The 23,646-nt window shown below is 38.0% G+C and overlaps 3 protein-coding genes across 8 annotated transcripts; 2 read left to right on the forward strand and 1 right to left on the reverse strand.

Moving 5' to 3' along the window:
• Nucleotides 1-715: 715 nt before the first annotated feature.
• On the forward strand, nucleotides 716-9,173 carry LOC122077375. Of its 4 annotated transcripts, XM_042643313.1 has the most exons (10): nucleotides 716-953; nucleotides 2,835-3,140; nucleotides 3,231-3,275; nucleotides 3,358-3,494; nucleotides 4,109-4,222; nucleotides 4,319-4,405; nucleotides 5,828-5,972; nucleotides 6,568-6,728; nucleotides 6,899-7,028; nucleotides 7,210-9,173. In XM_042643313.1, the coding sequence occupies exons 2-10, from the start codon at nucleotides 2,955-2,957 to the stop codon at nucleotides 8,530-8,532; spliced, it is 2,328 nt and encodes a 775-aa protein (XP_042499247.1). In that variant the 5' UTR covers nucleotides 716-953; nucleotides 2,835-2,954; the 3' UTR covers nucleotides 8,533-9,173. The 4 variants fall into 4 exon arrangements, with proteins under 4 accessions (XP_042499247.1, XP_042499245.1, XP_042499246.1 ...); XM_042643311.1 differs by having other exon boundaries at nucleotides 717-953; nucleotides 2,835-3,275; XM_042643312.1 differs by having other exon boundaries at nucleotides 717-953; nucleotides 2,843-3,275.
• Nucleotides 9,174-10,287: 1,114 nt separating this feature from the next.
• On the forward strand, nucleotides 10,288-20,744 carry LOC122076511. Of its 3 annotated transcripts, none has more exons than XM_042641828.1 (16): nucleotides 10,288-10,769; nucleotides 11,336-11,430; nucleotides 11,579-11,692; nucleotides 12,666-12,770; nucleotides 12,861-12,932; nucleotides 15,506-15,621; nucleotides 16,212-16,361; nucleotides 17,527-17,595; nucleotides 18,018-18,105; nucleotides 18,269-18,340; nucleotides 18,430-18,530; nucleotides 18,825-18,942; nucleotides 19,560-19,619; nucleotides 19,697-19,807; nucleotides 20,212-20,340; nucleotides 20,411-20,744. In XM_042641828.1, the coding sequence occupies exons 1-15, from the start codon at nucleotides 10,673-10,675 to the stop codon at nucleotides 20,323-20,325; spliced, it is 1,482 nt and encodes a 493-aa protein (XP_042497762.1). In that variant the 5' UTR covers nucleotides 10,288-10,672; the 3' UTR covers nucleotides 20,326-20,340; nucleotides 20,411-20,744. The 3 variants fall into 3 exon arrangements, with proteins under 3 accessions (XP_042497762.1, XP_042497760.1, XP_042497759.1); XM_042641826.1 differs by having other exon boundaries at nucleotides 20,212-20,336; XM_042641825.1 differs by having other exon boundaries at nucleotides 20,212-20,744.
• A 41-nt stretch (nucleotides 20,745-20,785) lies between these two features.
• LOC122076512 (uncharacterized protein At4g14100-like) lies at nucleotides 20,786-21,871 on the reverse strand. The gene has a single exon (XM_042641829.1). The coding sequence runs from the start codon at nucleotides 21,668-21,670 to the stop codon at nucleotides 20,987-20,989; it is 684 nt and encodes a 227-aa protein (XP_042497763.1). The 5' UTR covers nucleotides 21,671-21,871; the 3' UTR covers nucleotides 20,786-20,986.
• Nucleotides 21,872-23,646: the final 1,775 nt, after the last annotated feature.

Below are 23,646 nucleotides of genomic sequence, written 5' to 3' on the forward strand. Positions count from 1 at the left end.
TTTTTTTTTTTTTAGGTGATAATGTACACACTCTATTCGCAGGATTTGAGTGTTGGCTGCGTTTGGTACGCATTCTGAGATAATAAATTAGTTTCTTTATGGCAAAATTTAACATTGAATCGATAAATTGAAGTTTGATGATTTGTTTGAAAAAAAGGCAGGGCTCCTCTATTGCTCAATAGAGGTGGTAGCTCAAATTCAACGCCCTAAAGTCTTTTGAGGTACACACCTTATTTTGAGTTTCATGTCAAGACATTTCGAGGCACACGTTCTTATTTTGAGTTTCATGTCAAAACGTTTCAGGTGTTGGATCTATACCATCACCTCTATTGCGTTGTAGAGGAGCCAAATCCCTATAAAAACCCTTATAAATATATTATCATACATTTCAATATGGCAATTGACATAGGTTTTCTTCAAAATATTTGTATGGTTGGAAAGAAGGGTGACCCAACTTTTGTTCGATAAGACCGGTTGGTATGGGGCGAACCGGTTTAGTAAACTCCCTTTTGATTTGGTGTGCGCACGCCAAGCGCGCAAACCGAGATTTTGTGGGCTCAAACGGTTCCCGACGATTGGTTGTAAGTGTTCAATTGACCGACCGATTGGAATCAGAATCATCTACCGAGTCAGAAAACGATCCTTCATGATTCCAATCCTGGGGTTGAAAGAGCCTTATTGTATAAGCGTGACTTGTGCATATGCGCGACGGAGAGTCTGAATTTTCTCTCTCTCTCTCCTTCTCCTTCTTTCTCTTCTCTCAGTTCTCCCGGTGCCGAATGAAGCGGATAAAACGGAAACCATCTAAATAGTGTCCGAGTCTTTAAGTCCAACAGAGACTCTCTCTCTCACGGTTCCCATTATAGTTTGCATTTCTTCTTCGTACGAGTTCTTCCATGCGTTACATGCTTCGATTCTGTGACTCTCTTGGAGGACCATTGAAGATGTTGCAGGTATTATCCCAACTCTTTTTGTTGTTTTTCATCACTGGGATTTCTAGGGTTACGATTCTTGGTATGCGTTCTTGTCATTCTTCTTCTCATTTTTAGTTGAATTCTGCTTGTTTTTCTCTTACCCTTTCCTTTGTCTTTTGGGATTCATGCACGGATTGGATTTATTTTTTTATTCAAACCTTTGTGTTGTTTATGGATAAGATTTTTTTTTTTTTTCGTTGTTTCTTTTGCTGCTTTTTCTTGAATATTGTGGGACTTGAAAATCTTTGATGAGTGTATTCGAGGACGCTCGGAATCGATTGAACTTCCTTGCGGATGGTAGCAGATAACATATATCTCTCATATTGTTATTACTGTTTTTACCCGAGTTCTGTGGCATGAAGGTGATCGACATTTTGGGGTGTGTGGTCTTTCCAGGGAAAAGATGATTAAATGCACCGTTGTTTCTATAATTTTTCGTGGAATCTCGGTGGGTCCAGTTTGTATACAAAAGTGTTTGGAAAACCCCTCATGGATGGATTCACTAATCTCCCTGAAATAGTAATATATTTATCTTTCTATAAGATAAACAATTGAGTATCGGGTTGGATTGGTAAGAAATTATGCATAAAGAATATCTACTACATCCACCCCTTTTGGCAGCTTATGATAACTCTTGTTGAACTTATTTACTACCACCAGAAAGGAGCTTTTATTGGACCATATCCATTCAAGTCTTTCCATTTGCTTGGTTCGGATGTTACTTCTCTTATTGACATATACTATATCCAATTAGACCAGTCCATTAACTGTTTCTTTTGGTTTCTATATATCTACTCATATTTCTCTTTTCCGAACTATAGCCTCACGGTCTATTTCTTATTTTATCCTCATAAATTGAAGAGAGAGAGAGAGAGAGAGAGAGAGAGAGAGAGAGAGAGAGAGAGAGAGAGAGAGAGAGAGAGAGAGAGAGAGAGAGAGAGAGAGAGAGAGAGTTGGGTGTGGCTTTGGGAAGGGTTGAAAGGTGTATCTGACTCCATTTCTACAGGAAAAGGCTTGGTTCAGTAGAAAAACTTCATTGAACTTGTAATGTGCAGTTGATGTAAACTTACGTGATACAAGTAATGAAAAGAAAAAGTTGCTAACACAATGTGTACTCAGAGTAATCTGTGGAGTGTCACAATTAGACATGTGTTTGATGCCATCGGTTACTTGCAGTGGCATAACAAAATTTGACAGTTATACCAAAGCTAGTTTAGTTAATTGATTATCCCTCAAAATTAATATCTGCATGACTGCATCCAAAGGGAGAGTGGAGCTCTGTTTGGTGGAGAGAGGCAATGAAGAAAAGAAGAGAAGAAAGTAACTTAAATAGGAGCTAGCTGTGGGGTCTACATCATTCTTGTTTAATTTGTTAAGGGAATTGTACCGGTCATTATTCTGTGGATCATGCAACTAATTCCTGGTCGAAACTCTCCGAAATCTCCAATTTGTCTCCATTTTGGGCCTGGCTGAAATGAAACATAGGGACCCTGGGTTTCAGCCCAAGGAGGCCCAAGGTTAAAATGAGATCCGAGATGTTTCGGTTTTGGCCATGTCCGAAATCACCCTCAAACATAGGAAGGCCAAACTCATGATAGAGGTTTGACCATCCAAATTCCAAGGAACCATTGCTATACAAACCATCCTGCACACTTACGAAACAACAAGTGAGGTGAGATTTGGAATATGTGGAGAGCTTTAAATATTATTGACAGGTCTAGATTTTTCTTCTGCCTTGATTCTTAAACTAAAATTCCTTGCACATTTGTGTTTGGTAGTATACATGAATGGAAAGGGAAGATATACTGTTTTATTATTTTTGGTTGAAAGAGGTAATGGTTATATGCTTTGTCAATGGAGGTCTCCAGTATGCATACAGAAGAGGGAAGATGCTCCTTAATATGGATCACAAAGGCACCTCATACTGTTTTCTAAAGCTCGGCTGGTAGAATTGTTACTATTTGGAACGTTTACCGGAGAATGGCAGCTGGTCAGCAGAAAAGGCGATTGAATGGAGCCAGTGTTGTGAGTACCTATTTGCAAGAGCAGTATAAAGCAAGAAAGAGGAAGAATCTGGAGCCAACACAAAAGATGATGAAGATAAACTCTCATATTTTTCTTAAGTGGGATGAAAATCAAGTTAATCCCATTGCCAGGAGGGAACAGGTTGGGATAACTTGGAGAGACTTGGATCCTTTTATTGAGTCTGCTCCTCATCGTTATACACCCTTAGCAGATGTTCTTTCTCTTCCTCAGGAAACTTTTGAGTTAGAGAATCTGACAAATGTGCTTTCGTATGAGGTATTTATGGTTCCAAATGTATACTTGTTATGTTTTTATGGTTTCAATATATTTTATTTTATCTGTTGGGAATTTTTATCAGGTTTGGGAGACACATCTATCAGAGTTAGAGAGAAATTTTCTCACTCAGTTTCTTCCTCAAGGGACAGATCGGGAGCAAGTTGTGCACACCTTGCTTATGGGGGAAAACTTTCACTTTGGAAATCCTTTCCTGAATTGGCAAGTTTCAATTCTTGTACGGTTGTACCTTCTAATTTTCACTTCTAATCTAGCTTAATCTTTTTACCACACTTAATCAAAATGATATTGCCCTGTTTGCTCAGGTTAATTATGTCATAATAATGCATTCTTCATTTTTAATTATGTCTGATTTGCCATCTTTTGTTTAACCAGTTCAAATGATTTTTGAGGTGGTTGGTTATGGTTTGATTTCTTGAATATGTGCTGGCACATTTTGGTGGACCTAATTTTTTGTATTTCCAAGTACATCTTTTATATACAGGAGGAGATGCAATAGTGGATATAATATGTAATATTTCCAATATCATCACTTGATCAAAATCATAATGAGCTGGTGATCAACATAATTCTATGTAATAAAAGGGTACATGTTTGGTTACAAATATGGGCAACCTACCAATGGCTTTGCCAGTTTGAATTATTTTAGGGTGGTGGTTGTTGTTGGTGCGTGGTGGAACCAAAATTTTTCTATTTTTTATGGCTGAGATCTCAACTCTACGTTGAAAGGAGATTACTGTGATGGGCCTAAAGTTTCTATGATTTATAATTGTCTACAAAGTTTTAGCTAATTTGTTTGTTTACTAATGCTGCAGGGGTGCTATGCTTTGTTCTGGCAATCTTCACCCAGATGCTGTTCTTCACCAGGAACGTTGTTTCAGGGCCAATAAGAGAGCTTACTACTTGGAGTTCCAGAAATATCATGATGAGTATGTTAATTTTAAGCGATTTCATTAAGGTCTTTCTCTTGGTATTATTCTAGGATTGTCCAAGTTTGTAAGGTTGTAATATCATTATACTTGCAGTAATCTGGAGAATCTTCTGAAGTTGAAGGCGAGATGGACTGACAGAAAGGATCCAGAAAAGCATAGTATTGTTCAGAAGACATGGAGGTTGTATTTTTTTTTCCTGGTATCTCTTTATAGAGGTTCTCTTGATTTTATATTCAAGTTCTCGTAGGATCCATTCAACATTGATTTAGTTCATTTCAGATTTTAAATAAATGAGAAATCTCTAGGCATGACAGTGTAACCCACCTTTTTTCCTGTCTGACAAATTCTCATAATGCTTGATAAGACGGAAATATAGAAACATTCAATTTGCAGCCGGATTTTTTGAATAGATTATTTTGGATAGGCATTTTTGGATAAATGACATGACATGAAAGGAGGTTTTTAGTTCCAATAAAGATGGTTTCCAAATTGAACATGCTAAGCATACATATTTGTGGCAGCAGAATATCCAAATTATATTATTCATTTGTTTCACGAGTAGAGGAATAACCGCGAACTCTTTATTTTTTTAAGGAACCAAACTTGCATGTACACATGCGAGCACTCGCTTCTATTTCTTGAGGCATGTTCATATTTTCGTCTACCTGCACACTCTCTTGTATTCTTTTTTATGAATGGATTGTATTGTATGCTCCTTTGGAACTCAAAACATTTTTCTGTAGCTAGTTTTGGAACCTCGATGATGGAATGGAAATACATTTTTTTTTTCTTCTTCTTTTCTGGTTTGCAGTATTATTGGTAATCCTAAAAATACTTGGGAGTTTATGAGATAGCTTTTCTCTATGCGGTATAATAGTCGTAGTATTTGTTGGAGAGTCGATCATCCTGCTGAACCAGAGTATGGTCAATGGTGGTCTTCTGACCATCCTATAAAAAGATTAATCCCTGATTTCAGCTCTCATTGCTTTACTGATTCTACTGTTTTCTATTTAGTTTTTCCCGGTTTGTAATTTCCACTTTCTAACATTGACTTCAATGAAAATTTTATTCCTGTGTTAATTTCCAAGACTGTTCCTCTTGTTGCTAGGAAATCCCTTTTGCAGATCTATCCCTTGACATCCATTATTTGGGTTTTGAGGATACCTTCTTGCATTAAAATATAATCGACTAAGAATGTCCTTTTGTATTATCATTGAATCATGTGTGCTGTCTCCCAGTTTTCAGAATATTTGGCACATGTAGGATAGAAGTAGGATATAATTGGAGTTTGTAATGCATGCATTCTCTTCCAGGTATAATTCTTTCGTCTGCGTGGATATTTTTTATTTCTTGGATCTTTTTTGTCATGTAAAGCTCAAACCTATCATTAGTTCTTCATTTTCGTTGGCTTGTGCTCTGGTGATTTTATATTCTTTGAACAAAAAGTGAGGGAACACGTTGAGGGTGTTTGGGGCTGTGCACTTCTCAATCTGTTAGCAGCCTCATAGTTTTCTTATGTTGTGGGGAGTATGTTGCTTTCTTTATATTTGGTTGCTTGGTTTTAGTGGTGAAAGGATCTAATTGGTGTCCTTGGGTTTGTAGGAAAGGATTCGTTAGGGACATGTGTGGAAATTCATTGGCTGTTACAGAGAAACCAAGGGTCATAGCAAATTCCAAGAAGAATCAAAAACTACATAAGCTTTACATCCAATCTGGTGATGGTGCCAAGTATATGTCTTATTTCAAGGTCAGAAGATTATTCATATTTCATGAATTGTATACCTGAACCTATTATTGTTATTATTTTCTTCATCTCTTCATGTTCTTCTATCTGGAACTGTAATATATTGCTGTTCGGGTACAATAGGAAATTTTGTGAGCTTTCACGTTTCGAAATGCATCTAAGAATTTCCAATAGATTAGCTGATGGGTCCAACTGTGTAAGAGTCTAGTAACTTACCCTCTTATCTCTCTTGACAAATTATAGTACAATTCACAAATAAGGAAAAAGAAATCAGAGTTTGGTGCAATTTGATTGGGTTTAACTACTTGACAGAGTGGACCAAGATTAATTTGGTCATTTTCTTAACGGTATAACATTCTAGTTCATTTAGTCACTATATTAAACCCCCAGGTGTTTATCATTGTACACTTAAGTACGGTTTTCCTCGCCCCACTTTAGTTGGCTGTCTCAATGGCTTCTTTTAATGTGTGAATTGATCTAATGCTTGGTTTGCATATTCATAAAAAGTTTTCATTGTGAAAACTGTGAAGTCAGAATCATATTTCTGATACTTAAGATCAAGATTCTACTACTGACCTCTGCTTTTAATGCATTTTAGATCAGCAGGAAGCAGCATCAACTTGTCAAGAGGATGAAGCAATCTGGCGATGGAATTCAATCCAAGTCTCTTAATCGTGTCTTGGGCAACATCAAGAGTTTCCATGTACGACCATACGAAACATTTGAGGAAGAAGAAAGGAAGAAGTTGCATGACTTCTGGTTAGTTTTCTAAATAAGTAAAAACCTAAAATGTTACCCTAAGATGCTCGTATTTCATAAGAAGTGGGGGGGGGGGGGGAGGCAGGCTTAGGATACTCATACCTTTGAACTTCCATTCTATGTAGTTTTCTTTATGTAGTCTTCTTCCCCCTAAGCCTGTGTATGTATAGGTTGCTATTGGCAATCAGAGATCTTCCAGCAGCTTTCTTAGACTGGAAAGAGAGACAGTTGAAGCAGCAGCAGTGGAGGTGTTCCTTGAAGCAAGAGCTGCTAGGAAAGAAAAAACATTTAATGAAAGAGGTTTGGCTCTTCGCTCTTTTACATGTAAATTTCTTATGTAAAACAATTCATTGATGTCTGCCATAGTGCCATGAGTATTATTATCACTATTGCCACTGTTATGTTTTATTTTTTGCTGCATGTTGTATTTTTTGCATAGCCATATCATGTAGACTTTGTTGACTGGTGATTGGATGGTCAGGAAGAGGAGAAAACTTACTATGATAGCATGGTTGACGAACAAAGAGGAAATGGAGAAACAGAAAATGAACATGCTATGCATTGCTCTGAAGATGATGATGTGTCTGTTTCTCAATCAGCACAGTATCAGCCTGTGGAACGAATCCCTTCACTTAACGGTCACGAACTAGATCCCATGGAGACGGAGTCTGAAGAGGGCAGTCGAGAAATTTTGAAACCTGAAGGTGCCCCTCCAAATCTGTTAGAGTTTTTAGGAAACATGAATCCTTCAGAGGATGCTGTTTTGCGTGAAGTTGAGGTGTCTTCTGCTAAAGTATGGCCAGTGGTTGGCCCTTCAGATTTGCACTGCCACACTAATTCCGTGAGCCATGGATATCCATTTGCTGGTGAATTCTCACTCCGACAACCAAAGCCTACAGAAGAGCAGGCAACTGGCATGATTGATCTGGAATCTGACATGGCTGAGCAAGATGCTGAGGAAGCTTTCAACTGTGGAGCATCCAATTTTGTGGGACCAGCTTTGCATATGAGCAATGGTGGGTCATTTATCAATTCTTACACAAACCAATATTGCAATGAGCTACTTCAACCAATTTTCAAGGGCCAGGGATTCTTACCATCCTACTCTCATGAGCACAGACAACCGACATTACAATTTTTGGCAACAAATGATGGAGCACTGGAAACTGGTCATCTTCCTAGGCATTTCCAGGAGCAGCAGCAGCTGCTGGAGCAGAGGGAGATGAGAGAGAAGGAGCTTTACATGCAACAGGTCATCCAGAAGAGCATGCATTCCAGTGGAAATAGAAACCTTCCTCCAAGCAGAGAACATTTCTCTCCTGTCCATGTGCAGGACTGGGACATTGATCCTGTACGCATATCAACCCCCATCCAGTCTCACTTGGCTGGTGAGGGATTGCTGGGACAGAATTGCTTTCAGGATGAGCATCAGACTCATGGTGGCTGGTCTGGTGCGGTTGTTTCTACCTCCCCAGGCCTGTGCCTGGGAAACGGAAGCAGTGCAGATGAGAGCCTTTTTAGTGTTCTGTCCCAGTGCAACAAATTACAGACCCGTTTTTACAATGATATGAGACTCACAGAGCAGTATACTCCTGGAAGGGACTTCATGGATGGGGGAATTGTGGGAAGCAGTGATGTATTCCCGCAAACGGCTCACCAATTCAACTACTTGAGTAGTCATGAAGCAACTGCTAATGCTGCATTGAGAGTAAACAATATGTCGTGGATGAATGCACAAGGTCAGATTGCTGGTATAGATGATTCAATCCAGAAATCATCATTTTTTAAGTCCTGGGATCAATAGCGAGGATCCCTTGTACCCCGTAATTAGTTTTCCGGTGCATGAATGTGATTGAACGCAACATAAGCAAAGTTGAACAATAATGTGAGGGCATGCAGTAGAGAGCTTCTTGTGTAGCCCATCATTTGGGTTTCAAACAATGACTCAAGGAGTATGTGAGAGCAAGCAGCCCGGTGGCTTTGTAACTGATCATTCTTTGGGTAGATGGTGAAGCAGAGAGTGAGTGGTAGAGAAGCTGAAGATGCAAAGCATGGACGGCAAAGTTTTGTACATATTCAAACAAGACACGGCCCAACTCGGTGTACATATTTAGAGGGCGCGGCTGAGGAAAAGTTATGGTCATGATGGAAGGAATAAAGGTGATCTCAATCTGCATCACACTTGAGAGATTGAGAAGGGCTTTCGATTTTGAACTAGTGGTAAGAGTTATACCTACCAGAAGGAGTAGAACAGAGGGTTAATGCATGGACATATCTAATCTAATTTAATCCAGTCTGGATGATTACTCTGGTTTCCTTCTTTCTTTTTTTTGACCTTTGTGAATAATTTATTTATTTATTTTCCTTTCCTTTCATGAGAACAATTTCTCTAATTTTGAAAAAGAAAATTACTCGCATGTGAAAGATTGGATTCTTGTTTATCAACTCGTTTTCGTCTAACAATCCCTTCTCCTTTTTCATAGATAATTAAGATAATTACGGGTAGGTTACCCGAGCAGGCAATAGCTGACATGTGGTGGCAGCGTCTTAAATGGCCCCATTTTAGCCCTTCGGTTAGGGTCCATGAACCCCATCCATATGTAAAATTTTAGTCTGAATGGATTCTTACATGTGGCAAAAAATCATGGTCAAAAGCTAGAAAGGTCCAGATAACAATACAATGAAAGGAGAGGCATACGAAGCCCAGCCTTTTATTTCCGAAACACAACCATGTGGACCATGCTAAGCTTTTCCAACCCATTTAAATGGCAATAGCATGTACTATTATTAAGGTTTTAAGTTACTTACAAAATCATGATTTTTAATAAATTTGATTTTATTTTTAAAAATATTTTTACTTACTTTTATTTCCAAAAATTTGCAATTAATTTGAAAGTAAAGAAGGAAATTAAAATAAAATAAAAAATGAAGTAGAGGCTTGGAAAACATTTAAACACAGTGGCTTTCTGGCCATGTGTTAATGTATGATGGGGTCTAAGTCTAGGGTTGGGATCACCTCCCTATACGCTATACCGATACACTGCATGTATGGTGTGGAGGTACATGTCAACCCCCCCGCCTTACGTGGAAGGTATGGGAGGTGATTTTGACTCTCAAGTCGATGTGCATAATATCCCATGAAGATGGATCGAGTTTTTGTATGAGAATAGTTTTTCTACAATCCTAATCCCTATTTTGGATCAGGATTATATGTGATCTTATCCTCATTCTGCCCTTTTCCTTCCCAACTGGTGGGGCATGTACACACTAGAAACTGAGGCATGTATCAAGAAAAAGGCAAATGATAAAACATCATTATGAGATTGATATGCGATTGATGTCAATATCAAATTTTAAAATACCGAAAACACCCTCATTGTATTTTTCGACGAGTTACATCATAGGGATACTTGGAAAAGAAAAAAAAATAAAAAAGGGCGGCTAAGAACTATCCACATAGGCGATCCAACGGTGGTGCTTTTTCGGTTGTCTATATTTTTCCTTATTTAATGTGCTCTCTTAAATCTGAGGTATCCTTCCGAACGTTACACAACTGTGAAATTTAAAGGGGGTGGATTGGGATTGGATTGGATTATTCTGGTAACCGATATTTTTACGATTCAAATCCTTCCGAATTAAAGTGCACAGTTACCTGCTACTGCTGCACGATCCCTTCTCCAGTTTTCCTTCCTTGTCTGCCAAGCATAAGGGGAATGGATTCCAAAGAAAACCCTTCACTTGATCTCTCGAATTTTGCTCACGCTTTGAAGATATACTTCTAATCTCTCTCTCTCTCTCTCTCTGCAGTCCGGAGTCTGGAGTGGAAACTATCATTCTAAGAGGGAAGAGATCGAGAACCCGTTATATCGCTCCCACTGCTTACTGTTGTTAGCCATCGTTTATTTAAGTGGGGGTTCTCTTCACTTCTCTTCATTTTTGCAGAGATGGATAAAAAGAACAAAGACGTCATTAGGTTGGAGCGGGAAGCTGTTATTCCCATTTTGAAGCCTAAGCTTATAATGTCTTTGGCCAACCTCATAGGTGCATACGTTATTTAAATTTTTTGTTCTTCCCTTAAATTTCATATTGCAGGTCTCCCATTTTTCCATGGCCTCTGTTATTCTTAAACTTTGCTATGTGGCTTGCCTAAATTGTATTTACTCTTCCTGTGGAACAATTCCAACATTGTAACTTCGTGGAGAGAAAGGATATTGGAGAAATGGTCAATATTTGCTCGTTTCCGTTTTTGAGTCGTGGGTGCTTCTATCTCTTCTGCTGCTCATATCTTCATTCATGGCACACCGCCCCCCCCCCCCCTTCTCCGTTGATGCATACCCCCACAAATTGGATTGATGTCTGTGTGATGTTTGATTTAGTGTAATCGCATTTTCTGAAATCTGATTTGGTTGTGTGTTTTTCCAATTTCTTTTCAATCATATGCATGTTTAACACTATTTTTCGTTGTGGGAAAACTGGTTTTTGAAATGGTATTACAATCTCATGCAACCTTTCAACGACTTAGTTTGGATCATGTTCCTTCTCGGGTCTTGATTCTTTTGAGTCTCTTGACCGAACCTCGATGCCTAAAACATTTTACTGTCTTGCAGAACATGGTTCTGACCGTGCTGAGTTTATAAAGCTCTGCAAGAGAGTTGAATACACAATTCGAGCTTGGTATTTTCTGCAGTTCGAGGATCTGATGGTATAGCCAAGTTCTGTACTGCAATTTTTTTTCTGAGTGAACCTTTACATTTAGCTGCATTTGATGTTCTGACGAGTCATGTTTCTGCATTGAGTGATTTAATCATTAATATTTGTCTTAGAATTGAATATGCATGTCTTGTCTGTAGCAATTGTACTCCCTCTTCGACCCCGTTCATGGATCTCAGAAATTGGCGCAACAGAAGTTATCCCCTGAAGAGATCGATGTTCTTGAACAGAACTTCCTGGCATACCTGTTTGAGGTGAGCTGCTGATTGCATTTTCAGCATGTTGTTTCTATTAGAATAGTGAAGGGTGGGAAATGCAATTAACAAAAAATAAAATGAAAATTTGTCCAGTTATTACCAACATTGAATTTGTCACTACCCCAAAAACGTAATAAATATGTAATTGAACTCTGCCTTAACTTGTCAACCAGATTACTCGGATTCAAGTAGGAAATTACAACAGGGTAATGAATATATTTCAATAGTCTTAATCAATATAGTTTGAAAGATTTTCAGTTAGATTCCTAATTCCCAGCTATGTTGATTAGAACTTTCTGGAACCTAAACTAGGCACAAGAATAATGGATCTCCAAGCTAAGCCAGAGCTTGTTTGCTGGTAACCAAATTCATACAAGTCACACGTGCTACCTTTTCTTTTGATAAATCGGATACAGTTCCCTACAATAGTGAAATGTTGTTGTGTGGTTGTCAATTTCCAGGAATATTTATCACATATTTTTCTATGATAATGTATCTTTGCTTGGCATAAAACCTCAACTAGAGCTGCCACTCTCCCCTTCAGTAGTATCTTCAGGATATAATCAGCTATGGACACAATATAGAGTCTTTCCTCTATGGTCCAACTTAATTTAAGGTCAAAAATTGATTTGATAAAACTGATGGCTTCATGGCAAAACATAAAATTGATGTATTAACCTAGCATAATTTCGTATCAGGGGATTTTTCCATCATAATATTTTTCGTGCCGTTGTAAAAATCCTTTATGCGGGTGATCCGTAGTAAGACATTTTTTTTACTGCTTTCATTTTTCTTTGGGCTGCCGATAGTAGCACTTGCTAGATTTTTAATATTTCATTCAATATCTTATAACATGACCTTGTGGTACTGTAAATTCCTCATGTGTAACGAATATTTAGTTCATACATGTCTGTGTGATCTCGGTCTTTCCATTCTCCTTCTGGATATTTTCCTTATCTCTTTCCCTTAGGTGATGGATAAGAGCAATTTCAAGATAACAAACAATGAGGAGATTGAAGTTGCACAGTCTGGGCAGTATCTCCTTAATCTTCCTATCACTGTTGATAAATCGAAGGTTTTAACCACTTCTTATATATCTTTTCTACTTTGATTCCTCATACATTCTTTACATTTACTAAAAATATTTATATGTTGTTGATTGTAGCTTGACACCAAACTTTTGAAAAGGTTTTTTGAAGAGCATCCTCGTGAAAACCTTCCAGAATTTCATGATAAGGTACTTGTGTTTAGATGTACAGTTACTAACAGGTTTCTATCAAATGCTATGTGTTGAAAACCATTTGCTGGCTTATATTTCTTCTGTTGAAGGGATATTTTTATTTAAGCGAACTCGGGGCTCTAGAAGTGACCTATTGACTAAGCTAAAATATTTAAAAACCCATCATATATGACTTCAGGCTATTCTGACTCTAAACTTACTTTCATTCTTTCAAAGAACAAAAACATGGCGTCACCCTTTAGTTGGCAGACATGAAGGTTGGGAGAGTGGCATGTCGAAGCACTATTTGATAGCTACCATAGTAATACCTTACCTAGGCCCTAAGGTGCATCAGAATGGGCAAGGTGTGCACTTACTAGGCAAGCACCTTTTTTTTTCCCTTTCAAAAACAATGTGTGGTATATTCTTTTATGGTGCACCTTGTCCTTTAGGGGGTAAATTGAAAAATATTGTAACCATGGGGTTAAAATTGGGAAAAGTAGTATAACTAAGCCCTAGAATCATGGTAATTGGAAAACGAATATTTCATTGATGTATTGCTTGTTTTGGTGAAGGTTGAATGATCATTGATTGATTAGTGTGTACTCCATATTACTGCTAAGTAGACCAATTATCTGGGTTCCTCCTTGGGGAATGCTTCTTCACGTGGACTGCAATGTCGGAAAAAATTCTTACTATTGATTTGGTTACAAGGGGGTGGAGATTGAGGATCTGTGTAAGCTGTGTGGCGTGGAGTGGAAGGTGCAAATTACTTGTAATCTCTTTTGATCTTGCATTCGTGATTTGGGGGGACGCCTTTTGATCATGAAGGTGGGATGGTTATTTCGTAACTCTCTTTTTTTCTCTGCTAGTGGAGTTGGAGGGAAGTCCTTGTGATGTAGGTGATATTGTGTGGAAGTTGCTTCCTTTTGCTGTGGTATGGTTTGTTTAGATGGAGAGAAAATTCAGTATAATTGAAAACAAAGAAGAATAAACTCTGTCAGTATCAAGAAAGAGCATTTATCTTTGGTATATTTTTTGGTTCTCTGGGGTGTCATATTTCAGGGAGGTCAATGTATAGAGTATATGGATAATTGGAATACTTTTGCAAATGAGATGGGCTAAATGTTTGGGAAAGAAATGTATTTACCAGAGTGGCTGGGTATAGGTGAACTTTCTTCTATAGGGTTGGGGTGATCACACTGATCAATCAGGCTTAGCCTAGGCGAGCTCCTAGAAACCTATGCTCCAAGGCTCGACTCCTGGACAGCATCTTGGCTCACCTTGGTGCCATGACAACTATGATGACTATCACTAGGAGACCTTCCATACAAAAATTTGAATTAATTAGTTGGAATTATCCTTTTTTCATTTATTATTTCCACATCTTTCTGTCTATCTGAACAGCGGTAAATAGGATAGCTATTATCATCCTATGGGATCCCGTGGGAGGGCCCATATGGAATTTTAGGGTTTGGGTTAGAGAGAAGGAAGAAGAAGAATGAAGAGGAAAAGGAAAGGAGAACAAAGATAAAGGGAAAGAGATGGCAGCTTCTCTTGTATGCTAGATTTCATTATGCATGAACCGTTTCCATTATTTTATTATTATTATTATTATTTTATTTTTTTTAATTTTTTGAGGGGAGTGGGAGGAGATGAATTTTAGAATCTTGAAATCAAGAATTATGGATGCGGTTTGATGGGAAGGAGAGGTTCTGTTTTACATTGAGCGCTTGGAATGAACAGGGAGGGGTTCTGAGAGGCTGGTTGAGGGTATGAATGAATTTTTTGGGGTTTAGGATGATGCACCTTGGCCTTATGGGTGTCCTATCCAGTAATTGGAAAGGTGGGGGGATATTAAATTTGCAAGGCATGAAATTCAAAGCTGCTGACGTTGGAATAGCATCTAAAAATGTTCATATAACAGTTATGGCATAGGAAAGGAGAAATATCTATTGAAGCTTTGCTTATCTTCATGGTTGGAAGATTTGAAGCAAATCAAAATTAAAATTTTGAGCACTGCAGTATAACAAACTTCTATTGATTATGCCACTGAACTTTTATTATATACTGTTGCTCTGTGGGCTGTCTCTCTTGTTTTTGTCCAATCCCATGTACATGCTTTTTGCAGCTATCCTGCATGTCTTGATGTTTTGGTGTCGTTGACTTATTTTTTTGGTTTTTGCATCTGGCCCTTCACACTATTTGGTCCTTTAAATCCTTACCGCTGGCATTGTAGAACATAAATTCCAATCGGTTTAGGAATATGAAAATACCCTCAGCTTAACATTGAATTTACAGATATGCCACTTCACTAACCACAATTAAATGAAGTATTTTTGTGGCAGACAACCAACAGCTAAAAATTGATGGAGGATGAGAAGAAGTAGGTAAAGTTGGGATATAGGAATATTAGTTAGAAAAAAAGGATGGGAAAAATGAAATGGGAAATTAATTTAGAGAATGGAAACTGAGGGTATTTCAATGTTCTTTAATGTCAGGGTATGTATGCAAAAACTTGAAAACTGAAGGAAATGCTCAAATATGTTCCAGCTTTAGACTAATATTGGGTACACTATGTGCATGAAAAGTACATAATCTTCCGTCGGGGCATTGGAATTGACCGAACAACTGATTACTTTTTCATGGAGAAATTGGATATGATGCTCATTGCACGTTTGTGGGGATGGCTTCTCAGGGTAACCGGGTAAGTGGTTCTTTTTCTTTTATCTTGATTACCTGTCATTTATATCATTTGGAAGAGTTATTTTCTTGGGAATTCATTTTTATTAAAATTGGATGTTGGATGATGTTAAGTCCTTGCAATGTCAATGCAAAACTAGATAGAGAAACTAGCTTTGAGATATTATAGAAGAAATTGCTCAGTTCTAGTTTAGTATTTATCTTTCTTTCCTTTTATTTTATTTTATATCTTCCCGCGGGGGGGGGGGGGGATAAAACTCGTTTAGTATTTATCAGGATTTTAGAGGGGGGAAAGTTACAATCTTTTCCCTTATTGATGAGCTGGTATCAAATCCATGATTTAGGCTTGTCACAAGTTACCTATCGATTGAGTAGGGGGCTGATCCTGAAACACTAAATTTGGTATTATGGTTTTCACACATCAAAATTGTTAACTTGTCAGCATGTTTTATAAGGGAATATGGTAAATTGTTAGCAATGGTCGCCATAAATCTAATGAGAATTATTTTGAGTTCAAATGACGATATTTCTTGATTTGGAAGTATTAAGTATTCTTTATTTTTTACTTTATTTTGTGAGCTATGGTGGTTGCAGAGTACAACGTATTTTGTCCAGAAAGCCAATGGTGCAACAACAACAACAAGAAAAACAAGAAGATCCAAAGAAAACTGATGAAATTATCAATGAAGTGAAGGAAGATGACCTATATGTTGAACGGATACGAATTGAAAATATGCAGCTCAGGTTTGAATATAGCTCTACTCAACTAAGCCTTTTCCACCCAACTAAATGTGTTCAGCTAGGTGAATTATATTCCACCATTCAACTCTATTTAAGGTCATCTTAGTTTTGAACTGTATCCGAATTATTGGGATAGGGTGAGAATAGTAATGGTGCCTTAATCTGCCATTCCATAATTCTATGTTTATTTTCATGTGCAATAGACATTTTATGATGTAAATAGAGAGTTGTATTGGGGAAACCAAATTCACTACTGGTGTGAATTCTAACCTGTCCACTGAATTCATTACTATGATATGCATTTTTGGGACATTTTAGAATTCCTACCAGTAGTGAATTGGTGACCTTTGTTGATGGAGCACGTTATCGCTGATCTAGTCAGTTCAAGTAAGAATCACTATGTATTACTTAGGGACCAGGCTTAACATAAGCGACATTGATTGGCCATGGAATGAAGGATTGATCAGGGTCAGGATCAGTCCGATCAATGCTGATGTGGATAAGGTGATTTAATCCATTCAAAGAATACATTTTTTATCGATGATTCAGACGATAAGTTTTAAGTCTGGAATTTCAGAATTTACTTTCTTTTTAGGCGGTGTTTGTTTGCTGTAATATATTATGGTATTTATTGAAAATCAACGCAAAATTGTATACAGATTAGAAAGGGGGAAAATATTTTATCGTAATGCAATACAAAAAGTTGGAAAACAACCACTTCAAAATTCAGAATGTTGTTTTCCCAAATTGGTGATGCTATCTTGATCATTGGTACTCTTGACACCCATGGAAGACTCCACCCTCATCGTCTAGCTAGATTCTTTCCCCATGTTCAAATGTCATTCTTGGTCATGTACAACAAAAAAAATGCCAAATAGCAGAACAATATTAAAGGAAATTTATAAATAAATAATTATTCTATAAAATATTTTATGGTGAAAGAAAAAAACCTTAGGGATATATTAATGTTATCAATTTTTTTTTTTTTTGGGGGGGTGGGGTGGGGGTGGGAGGGTTACTTATGAATGTATCTATGTATGTGTTGCATGGTGCACAAAAAAGGTTGCACCATCAAATGACCTTTGATGTAATCCAATCGTCACCCTTGTTGGGTGCTTGATGTTTGATGTGGGATATTTAATGTCATTTTCATTCGGTGTCTCTCCAGCTTGCGTAACTTGCTTAACAAAATCACAATTCAAGAGCCAACTTTTGACAGGATGATTGTTGTATACAGGTATAAACCTTTTATCTAGTTATTTGTCTTCTTTTTTTTTTCTTTTTTCGTATGGTTGAATTGAAAGTTAGAATCTCAGTGTGTTAACAGAGCTTACCATCAAAACCATTGCCATAAGCCTATAATATGAAGTTGGGCATATATTACCATTGATGAAAAAGAGTTTCAAGAGAGTATACAATTTATATGTTTATATAAATAAAATGGATTTCCCAAAAGATCCACCATTTGATGGTTCCAATAAAAAAAGTGTTTGCAGTCCACACAGGTGGTGATACCAGTCTATTTATCAAATTCCTTTTAGCATGTGAAAAATTGCGAGTATGTTTGTACAATTTCATATCCCCACTCCCTCAACATTATACATAAAAAGAATGGAAAGTGATTTCTTTTTTATTTACACAAGCATGATTACTCTCCAGGCGAGCAAGTCCAGAAACCAAACCAGATCGAGGAATATATGTGAAACATTTTAAAAACATTCCCATGGCTGATATGGAAATAGTTCTGGTGAATTCCTTAACCTTTCCGTCCCCCACTGTTTCATTTCCTGGTATGAGTGTTTTTACTGTAATTATTTGTTACAGCTGTGTTTAGTCAATTAGCTGATATTGGCTTATTTATTTATTTGTTTATTATTATTATTTTAATATTTCTTTCTTACATTTAAAAGCCAGAGAAGAAAAATCCAAGTTTGACACCGATGGATTGGGTCAAATTCCTTGTTTCGGCTGTCCTTGGGCTGGTCAGTTATTCAATGTCCTTGAAGATTAATGTGTACTGTTCTTTATTTTGATCATGCTATTTCTGACACCTGCAATCACTTTATTTTAGGTTGCTCTTTTCGGTTCACTTGAAATGCCTAAAGCTGACTTTTGGGTCATTATTGCCATCCTCTCTGGACTGGCTGGCTACTGCGCGAAGATCTACTTCACGTTAAGTGTTGAACATTGTTTCTTATGAATTGGATGTGTTTGGGTACTTAAACTTGCTTGTTTCATTGATGGGCAAAGCACATGCTATCAGTGGGATAATGGGATCTCATTGCTTAAGGCAACCGAATTGGGTTTCCCACTGGCCATATAGAGTAATATGATCTGTGCTTTTTTTACCCAAAAAAATGTGATTTGTGACCTGTGCTTTCATTACAGGGAGATTACTAACACTATACTCTTGCTCTGTTTGAGTTCCTGATCACTAATATGGTTCATGTGGATCTTCTTCTGTAGGTTTCAGCAGAACATGGTCACTTATCAGAACTTGATTACACAATCCATGTACGACAAACAATTGGATAGTGGGAAGGGCACTCTTCTTCACTTGTGTGATGATGTGATTCAACAAGAAGTAGGCACCAATCCAGAATATAATTTTCTTTCTTAATATGAATCCATAAAAAAATAAAAATTAAAAAATAAGCTCTAATTGAAAATTTGGAATAGATTTGACTTGAAAAGTCTTTATTCTAACCTGGTTTTTCCAAGTCGTTGAGTTCTCAGTGGATTCTAGAATCTATGGTACAAGGATTTGCTGGGTATTTTTCAAGTGCTTATTAAAGTTTGACAGCATCTTATTGTTTTTTTTTTTTTTTTTTTTGGGGGGGGGGGGGGGCGTGGGGGGTGGGTAGTCAGGAAACCCAGAAATTCAGTAGGTCACATGACAGACTTGGAATTTTTTGCCTACATAGTGTGTCCACTTCTAAAACTTAGTTCATGCCAAAGTCGCCAAAGCTTTGGATGAATGATGACTGTTTGAATCAACAATAGTTCTTTTCTATCATGTCTACAAGGCAATACCAATACAATACATTATCCTTTTATCAACAATTGTTTCTTTTATTTTATTTATTATTTCATTTAGTATGAGCCACCCATCATCAAGCCATTTTTCCCAATTCAAATTTTAACACCCAGCAAGTGAATTACGAGTTTCTCAACTTTGTGCACCTTAATCTGAATATACAGGTCAAAGAGGTCATCATTTCTTTCTTTATTTTGATGGAACAGGGTAAAGCTACAAAAGAGGTATGTATTTCTAAGATATACAATCTCTAGAACATTTGAATGTGGAATCTGATTTATTGTGATTCTGTGATGAGTAGGATCTTGATCATCGGTGTGAAGAACTAATTGAAGAGGAGTTTGGTGAGCGATGCAACTTTGAAGTGGATGATGCAGTCCAAAAGTTGGAGAAGCTGGGCATTGTTAGTAGGGTGAGTTTTACATTGGTATCTCTATTTTTCCAATTCTCACTGAAATAGCTCTTGTGAGAGTGCCTATGCAGAAAAAAAAACCAACTGGGTGATCTGGATCTGTTGTTGTCTTTTGGTCTACAAATGGAATTGAAAATGAGATCTTACTCAGTTGATAAAAGTACTCCAATTGTCTTTATCAATGTCGGCCTTCGCATTTGTAAATGATTTCTAATAATACAAAAAGAAGTAACTAGTTATTCAAATAAAATATTTGAATTCATAAGCGGACAGAAGAACCTTTTTCAAATTTTTGAATCTGATGGAGTGAATAAAGGATGGGATTGAGGAGTCTGTCCTATATGTTCAAAAACATACTTTGAACTTGTTTCTTGAACTGACGACTGGAAAATTTGTGAATTCAGGATACCATTGGAAGATATTATTGCGTATCCTTGAAGCGTGCTAATGAGATCATTGGCACCACTACGGAGGAACTAGTGCTCAAGGCAAGACAAGGAAGTAGTAATGCTGCTTGATGCCGTCTTTGGTAGGCAAGTTTCTTCTCTTCTCATGTATTCGAGCTGTTGAAGTCATAACTAATCCTTCAGAGAACATTCACAGGCAGGAAGAATTGCTTTTTCCACTCCACTTATCTGGCGTATCAAGTAAATGGCTGGTTTTGTATAGTACCTCTGAATCCACACCATTCTTTTATTTCATGTCTAACTTTGTTACCAGAACTGAATCAAGATGGGGCTAATGATGCTGGCATTGGTTCCACTTCTTTTTCTTCTTGGTACCATTGCACTTAATTTTATGGTTGTCATTTGAGTCCAAGGGGAGAAACTATGATTTGTAATGTCTGGTTTAGTAGTTAGCTTCATCGTGATGTATGTATGAAGCCATTGACTGTGGTGTAAACCTCATTCTTTAATCTTTATCAGTTTGGTGTCAACAGACCCATCATCAATAGTAATGGATACAACTGCGTCAGTATGAAAACAAATGCACAAAGGCACTTTATTGGTAAAACAAGAACAGAGAACGAGTTTACATAGGTCTATTTCTTATGGTACAAGAGAGAGTTGGAGAAAGAAACCATAAGATTGGCTTCCCCATCCCCATTACAGAATTTACTCAGATAAACGCAGTGAGATGGGGGGTCGGGTGGAGGGCAAGAAGAAGCAGCAGCAGCAGCTACATTGAACCTCTCAAGACCCCTTCCGCGGAAATGAAATTCGAACGAGCAGCGGCAACTGATTGGAATTCTGGGGTGAGATTATCTTGCCCACTCTTGTCGAAACAGTAAACGGGAGCTTGCCATTTGGAGTCCTCGAGCACTGCGCCCACCTCGAACGTCATCACATGAGCATTTCTTCCTGTGTAGAAGGCCCAATGGACGGGACGCTTGGTGGCGACATCCTCGTAGTACCAAATGAAGTCAACCTTCTCCCAAACGTTGCAAAGGAAGCCATCAACGTATTGCTGACCAAGGTAATTGGCATCTTGGAGCCAATTTGGGCGAAGGATGCCCACCTCGAGGTGGGCAGTGCGGCACTCTCTGGAGGAGTCAAGGGTGTAGAAGAAGGAGGTGCCGTTATTCCACTCGAGATCGTAGAGGAGCTTGCCTAGCTGGTTCTGGATGATATTGAAATTGCGTCCCTTGGGCCAGTCGTACCAGAGGTCTATGATTTGGAGTGAGCCGCTGTAGTTCATTAAGAGGATGGAGTGGAATTGGAGCGGCCATGGAGTCGGAGTCGGAACTGAGCTTGAATTTGATGGAACGGAAGGGATACTGAGGACGGGATTCAGAGAGGACATGAAGAGGATGACGAGCAGGAGGAGAAGCGGAATCGGAATGGGTTTGGTTTCGAAGCTCATTTTGCCTTTCTCGACTCCTTTTCCCCTCCACTTCGCCTCTGATGGTTAAGAGTGTAGACTTTAGAATCTAGACTCCTCCGGAGTCCAGAGGAAGATAAGACGATTTAGACGAGGAAGCAAGGCATGGGATTATAAAGGAAATATGCCAATTCCTCATAAATGATGCCCTTCCAAGTGAGTACAGGACGATTAAAGACTACAGAGAACCCTGTCCTCTTGGCGTCTTGCGTCTTCCTCTTCTTCGAGTTTTGCTAACCTCACAAAATCGTGGGGACGCTACGCCACACACGTTTCCAATAGAACCACATCGTTTATGGTGTAGGAAGCGGTTTCGTCAACATGGGTTCGCTTACCAAAAATGAGTGTCATTGCAAGGTTCTTCAGTATCTCAGCATGTATCTTAATCTGATGGCTGGAAGGATTCCGACACACATTCGCAGGTTCTCCCAACCTTCAGGTGTGTACTGGGCTTCCAATGCCATTGTAAAGGATTTGAATCTACAAGGGAGGATTACATGTTTAGATTGTAAAAGGTTGTGGGAAAGCATTCCTACATTACCTCTGTGAGGATTTTCCATTTTCCCCCACCCCCCAAGTAAATCAGTGAGGGGTTCTCTTGCCAATTGAATGGAGAGTCAACCAATGGGGAGCAACGAAATGAAATGCAGTTCATCAATAGGGAGCAAAGAGGAGAGAGATAAGATGCCATTGGCATAGCCTACGTCTCTTCTCAATAGATTGTCTGAGAGTGTGGCCCCCAGCCCTAGCGATTTGCCTTTGCAAGCAACCAGGAGGGGTGTGATGCATAGAGGTACGCTTCTAGGTAGAGAACTCATTCTCATAAAAGGGATTGAGTTCCCTATCTCTATCCATCTCCACATACAATAGGGAGTAAATGTCATTTCATAAGAGGGATGAGAGAGATTAATACAAGAAAGCATTAATGCACGCTATGCAAATGGACAAGGAAAAAAAATCTAGTGGAGGAACATTATGCCAAACCAAAAATACATCATTAAAGTCTTTTGCCATCTTATATCTCGGTTGTCACATTAGTTAAGGACTATGAGTCTATGACCCATTTTCATCAAATATTGGGATTGATTTTGCCTTCAAATGTTAAAAAGTGTGAAGAAAAGTATTTGAGCACAAAGATATGGCTTGAGGTTACAATAATATAGGGAAATGAATTGTCATGAGTCATTATGTAAATTCTTGCATTCGCCCTCACACATCCCACGGTCCCACTTGTGAACTCCACATTATCTTTCTACATTAAAACCCTTTACTAGACGACTCGATTTACCCCACATTCTCTTTCTTCTTTAAAATCCTTTATTGAACAACTTGATTTCCGTCCCTTCATTGGTGGGAAATTATTCTTGCAGTATAGCTATTCCTTCAATAATATATTGAATGAATCATATGACATAAAGTTGGAGTGGATAGATTTATTCATAGGTCCATGCAAAAGAAATAAGCAATATGAGGTTTTGCATTGAATTGTAACAGAAAAATGCATAAGGTTTTTATGGGTGTACATTACATCGTGTGATGTGGAAGATTAATGTGGTAATTTCAACCATTTAAATACATGGATATCTATAAAATGATGTACATTGGTCATGAATCAAACCCTTACCTCAAATTTAGCCATTTATCTTCTCATGTATGTCATCACCACTTTCAAAAAATTTGACTGCATAGTAGTTTGACTTCATATGAGACCCAAATATTATGGATAGGTAAACACCAATGTCTTGGTCCATATGTGATGCCCATATCTTACATATAGGTACACTTTAAGGGTTCACTTGTTAAATTCTTTTCCCCTCTAAATTTAAAGGCCAAGATGTCGTTATATATCAAAAATTGAAATCGGATTGGGTGAATTCGTCAATTGGATTAGATTAGGGCATTAATCATTCTGGAAGTTATGAATGATGAATTCTATGGTTTTTGGGACCAGATCGCTA

The sequence above is a fragment of the Macadamia integrifolia genome, chromosome 4 (assembly GCF_013358625.1).
Source record: "Macadamia integrifolia cultivar HAES 741 chromosome 4, SCU_Mint_v3, whole genome shotgun sequence".
In the NCBI taxonomy this organism is placed as follows: Eukaryota; Viridiplantae; Streptophyta; class Magnoliopsida; order Proteales; family Proteaceae; genus Macadamia; species Macadamia integrifolia.

Excerpts from the sequence above, each read along its gene's own strand:
- LOC122077375 (XM_042643311.1), top strand. The coding sequence starts at position 2,955 with ATGGCAGCTGGTCAGCAGAAAAGGCGATTGAATGGAGCCAGTGTTGTG. Across the intron at positions 4,406-5,827 it reads ATTGTTCAGAAGACATGGAG|GAAAGGATTCGTTAGGGACA; the intron begins GTTGTATTTTTT and ends TTGGGTTTGTAG. Across the intron at positions 5,973-6,567 it reads AGTATATGTCTTATTTCAAG|ATCAGCAGGAAGCAGCATCA; the intron begins GTCAGAAGATTA and ends AATGCATTTTAG.
- LOC122076511 (XM_042641825.1), top strand. The coding sequence starts at position 10,673 with ATGGATAAAAAGAACAAAGACGTCATTAGGTTGGAGCGGGAAGCTGTT. Across the intron at positions 18,106-18,268 it reads CTGATATGGAAATAGTTCTG|CCAGAGAAGAAAAATCCAAG; the intron begins GTGAATTCCTTA and ends TACATTTAAAAG. Across the intron at positions 19,620-19,696 it reads AGGGTAAAGCTACAAAAGAG|GATCTTGATCATCGGTGTGA; the intron begins GTATGTATTTCT and ends TGTGATGAGTAG.
- LOC122076512 (XM_042641829.1), bottom strand. The coding sequence starts at position 21,670 with ATGAGCTTCGAAACCAAACCCATTCCGATTCCGCTTCTCCTCCTGCTC.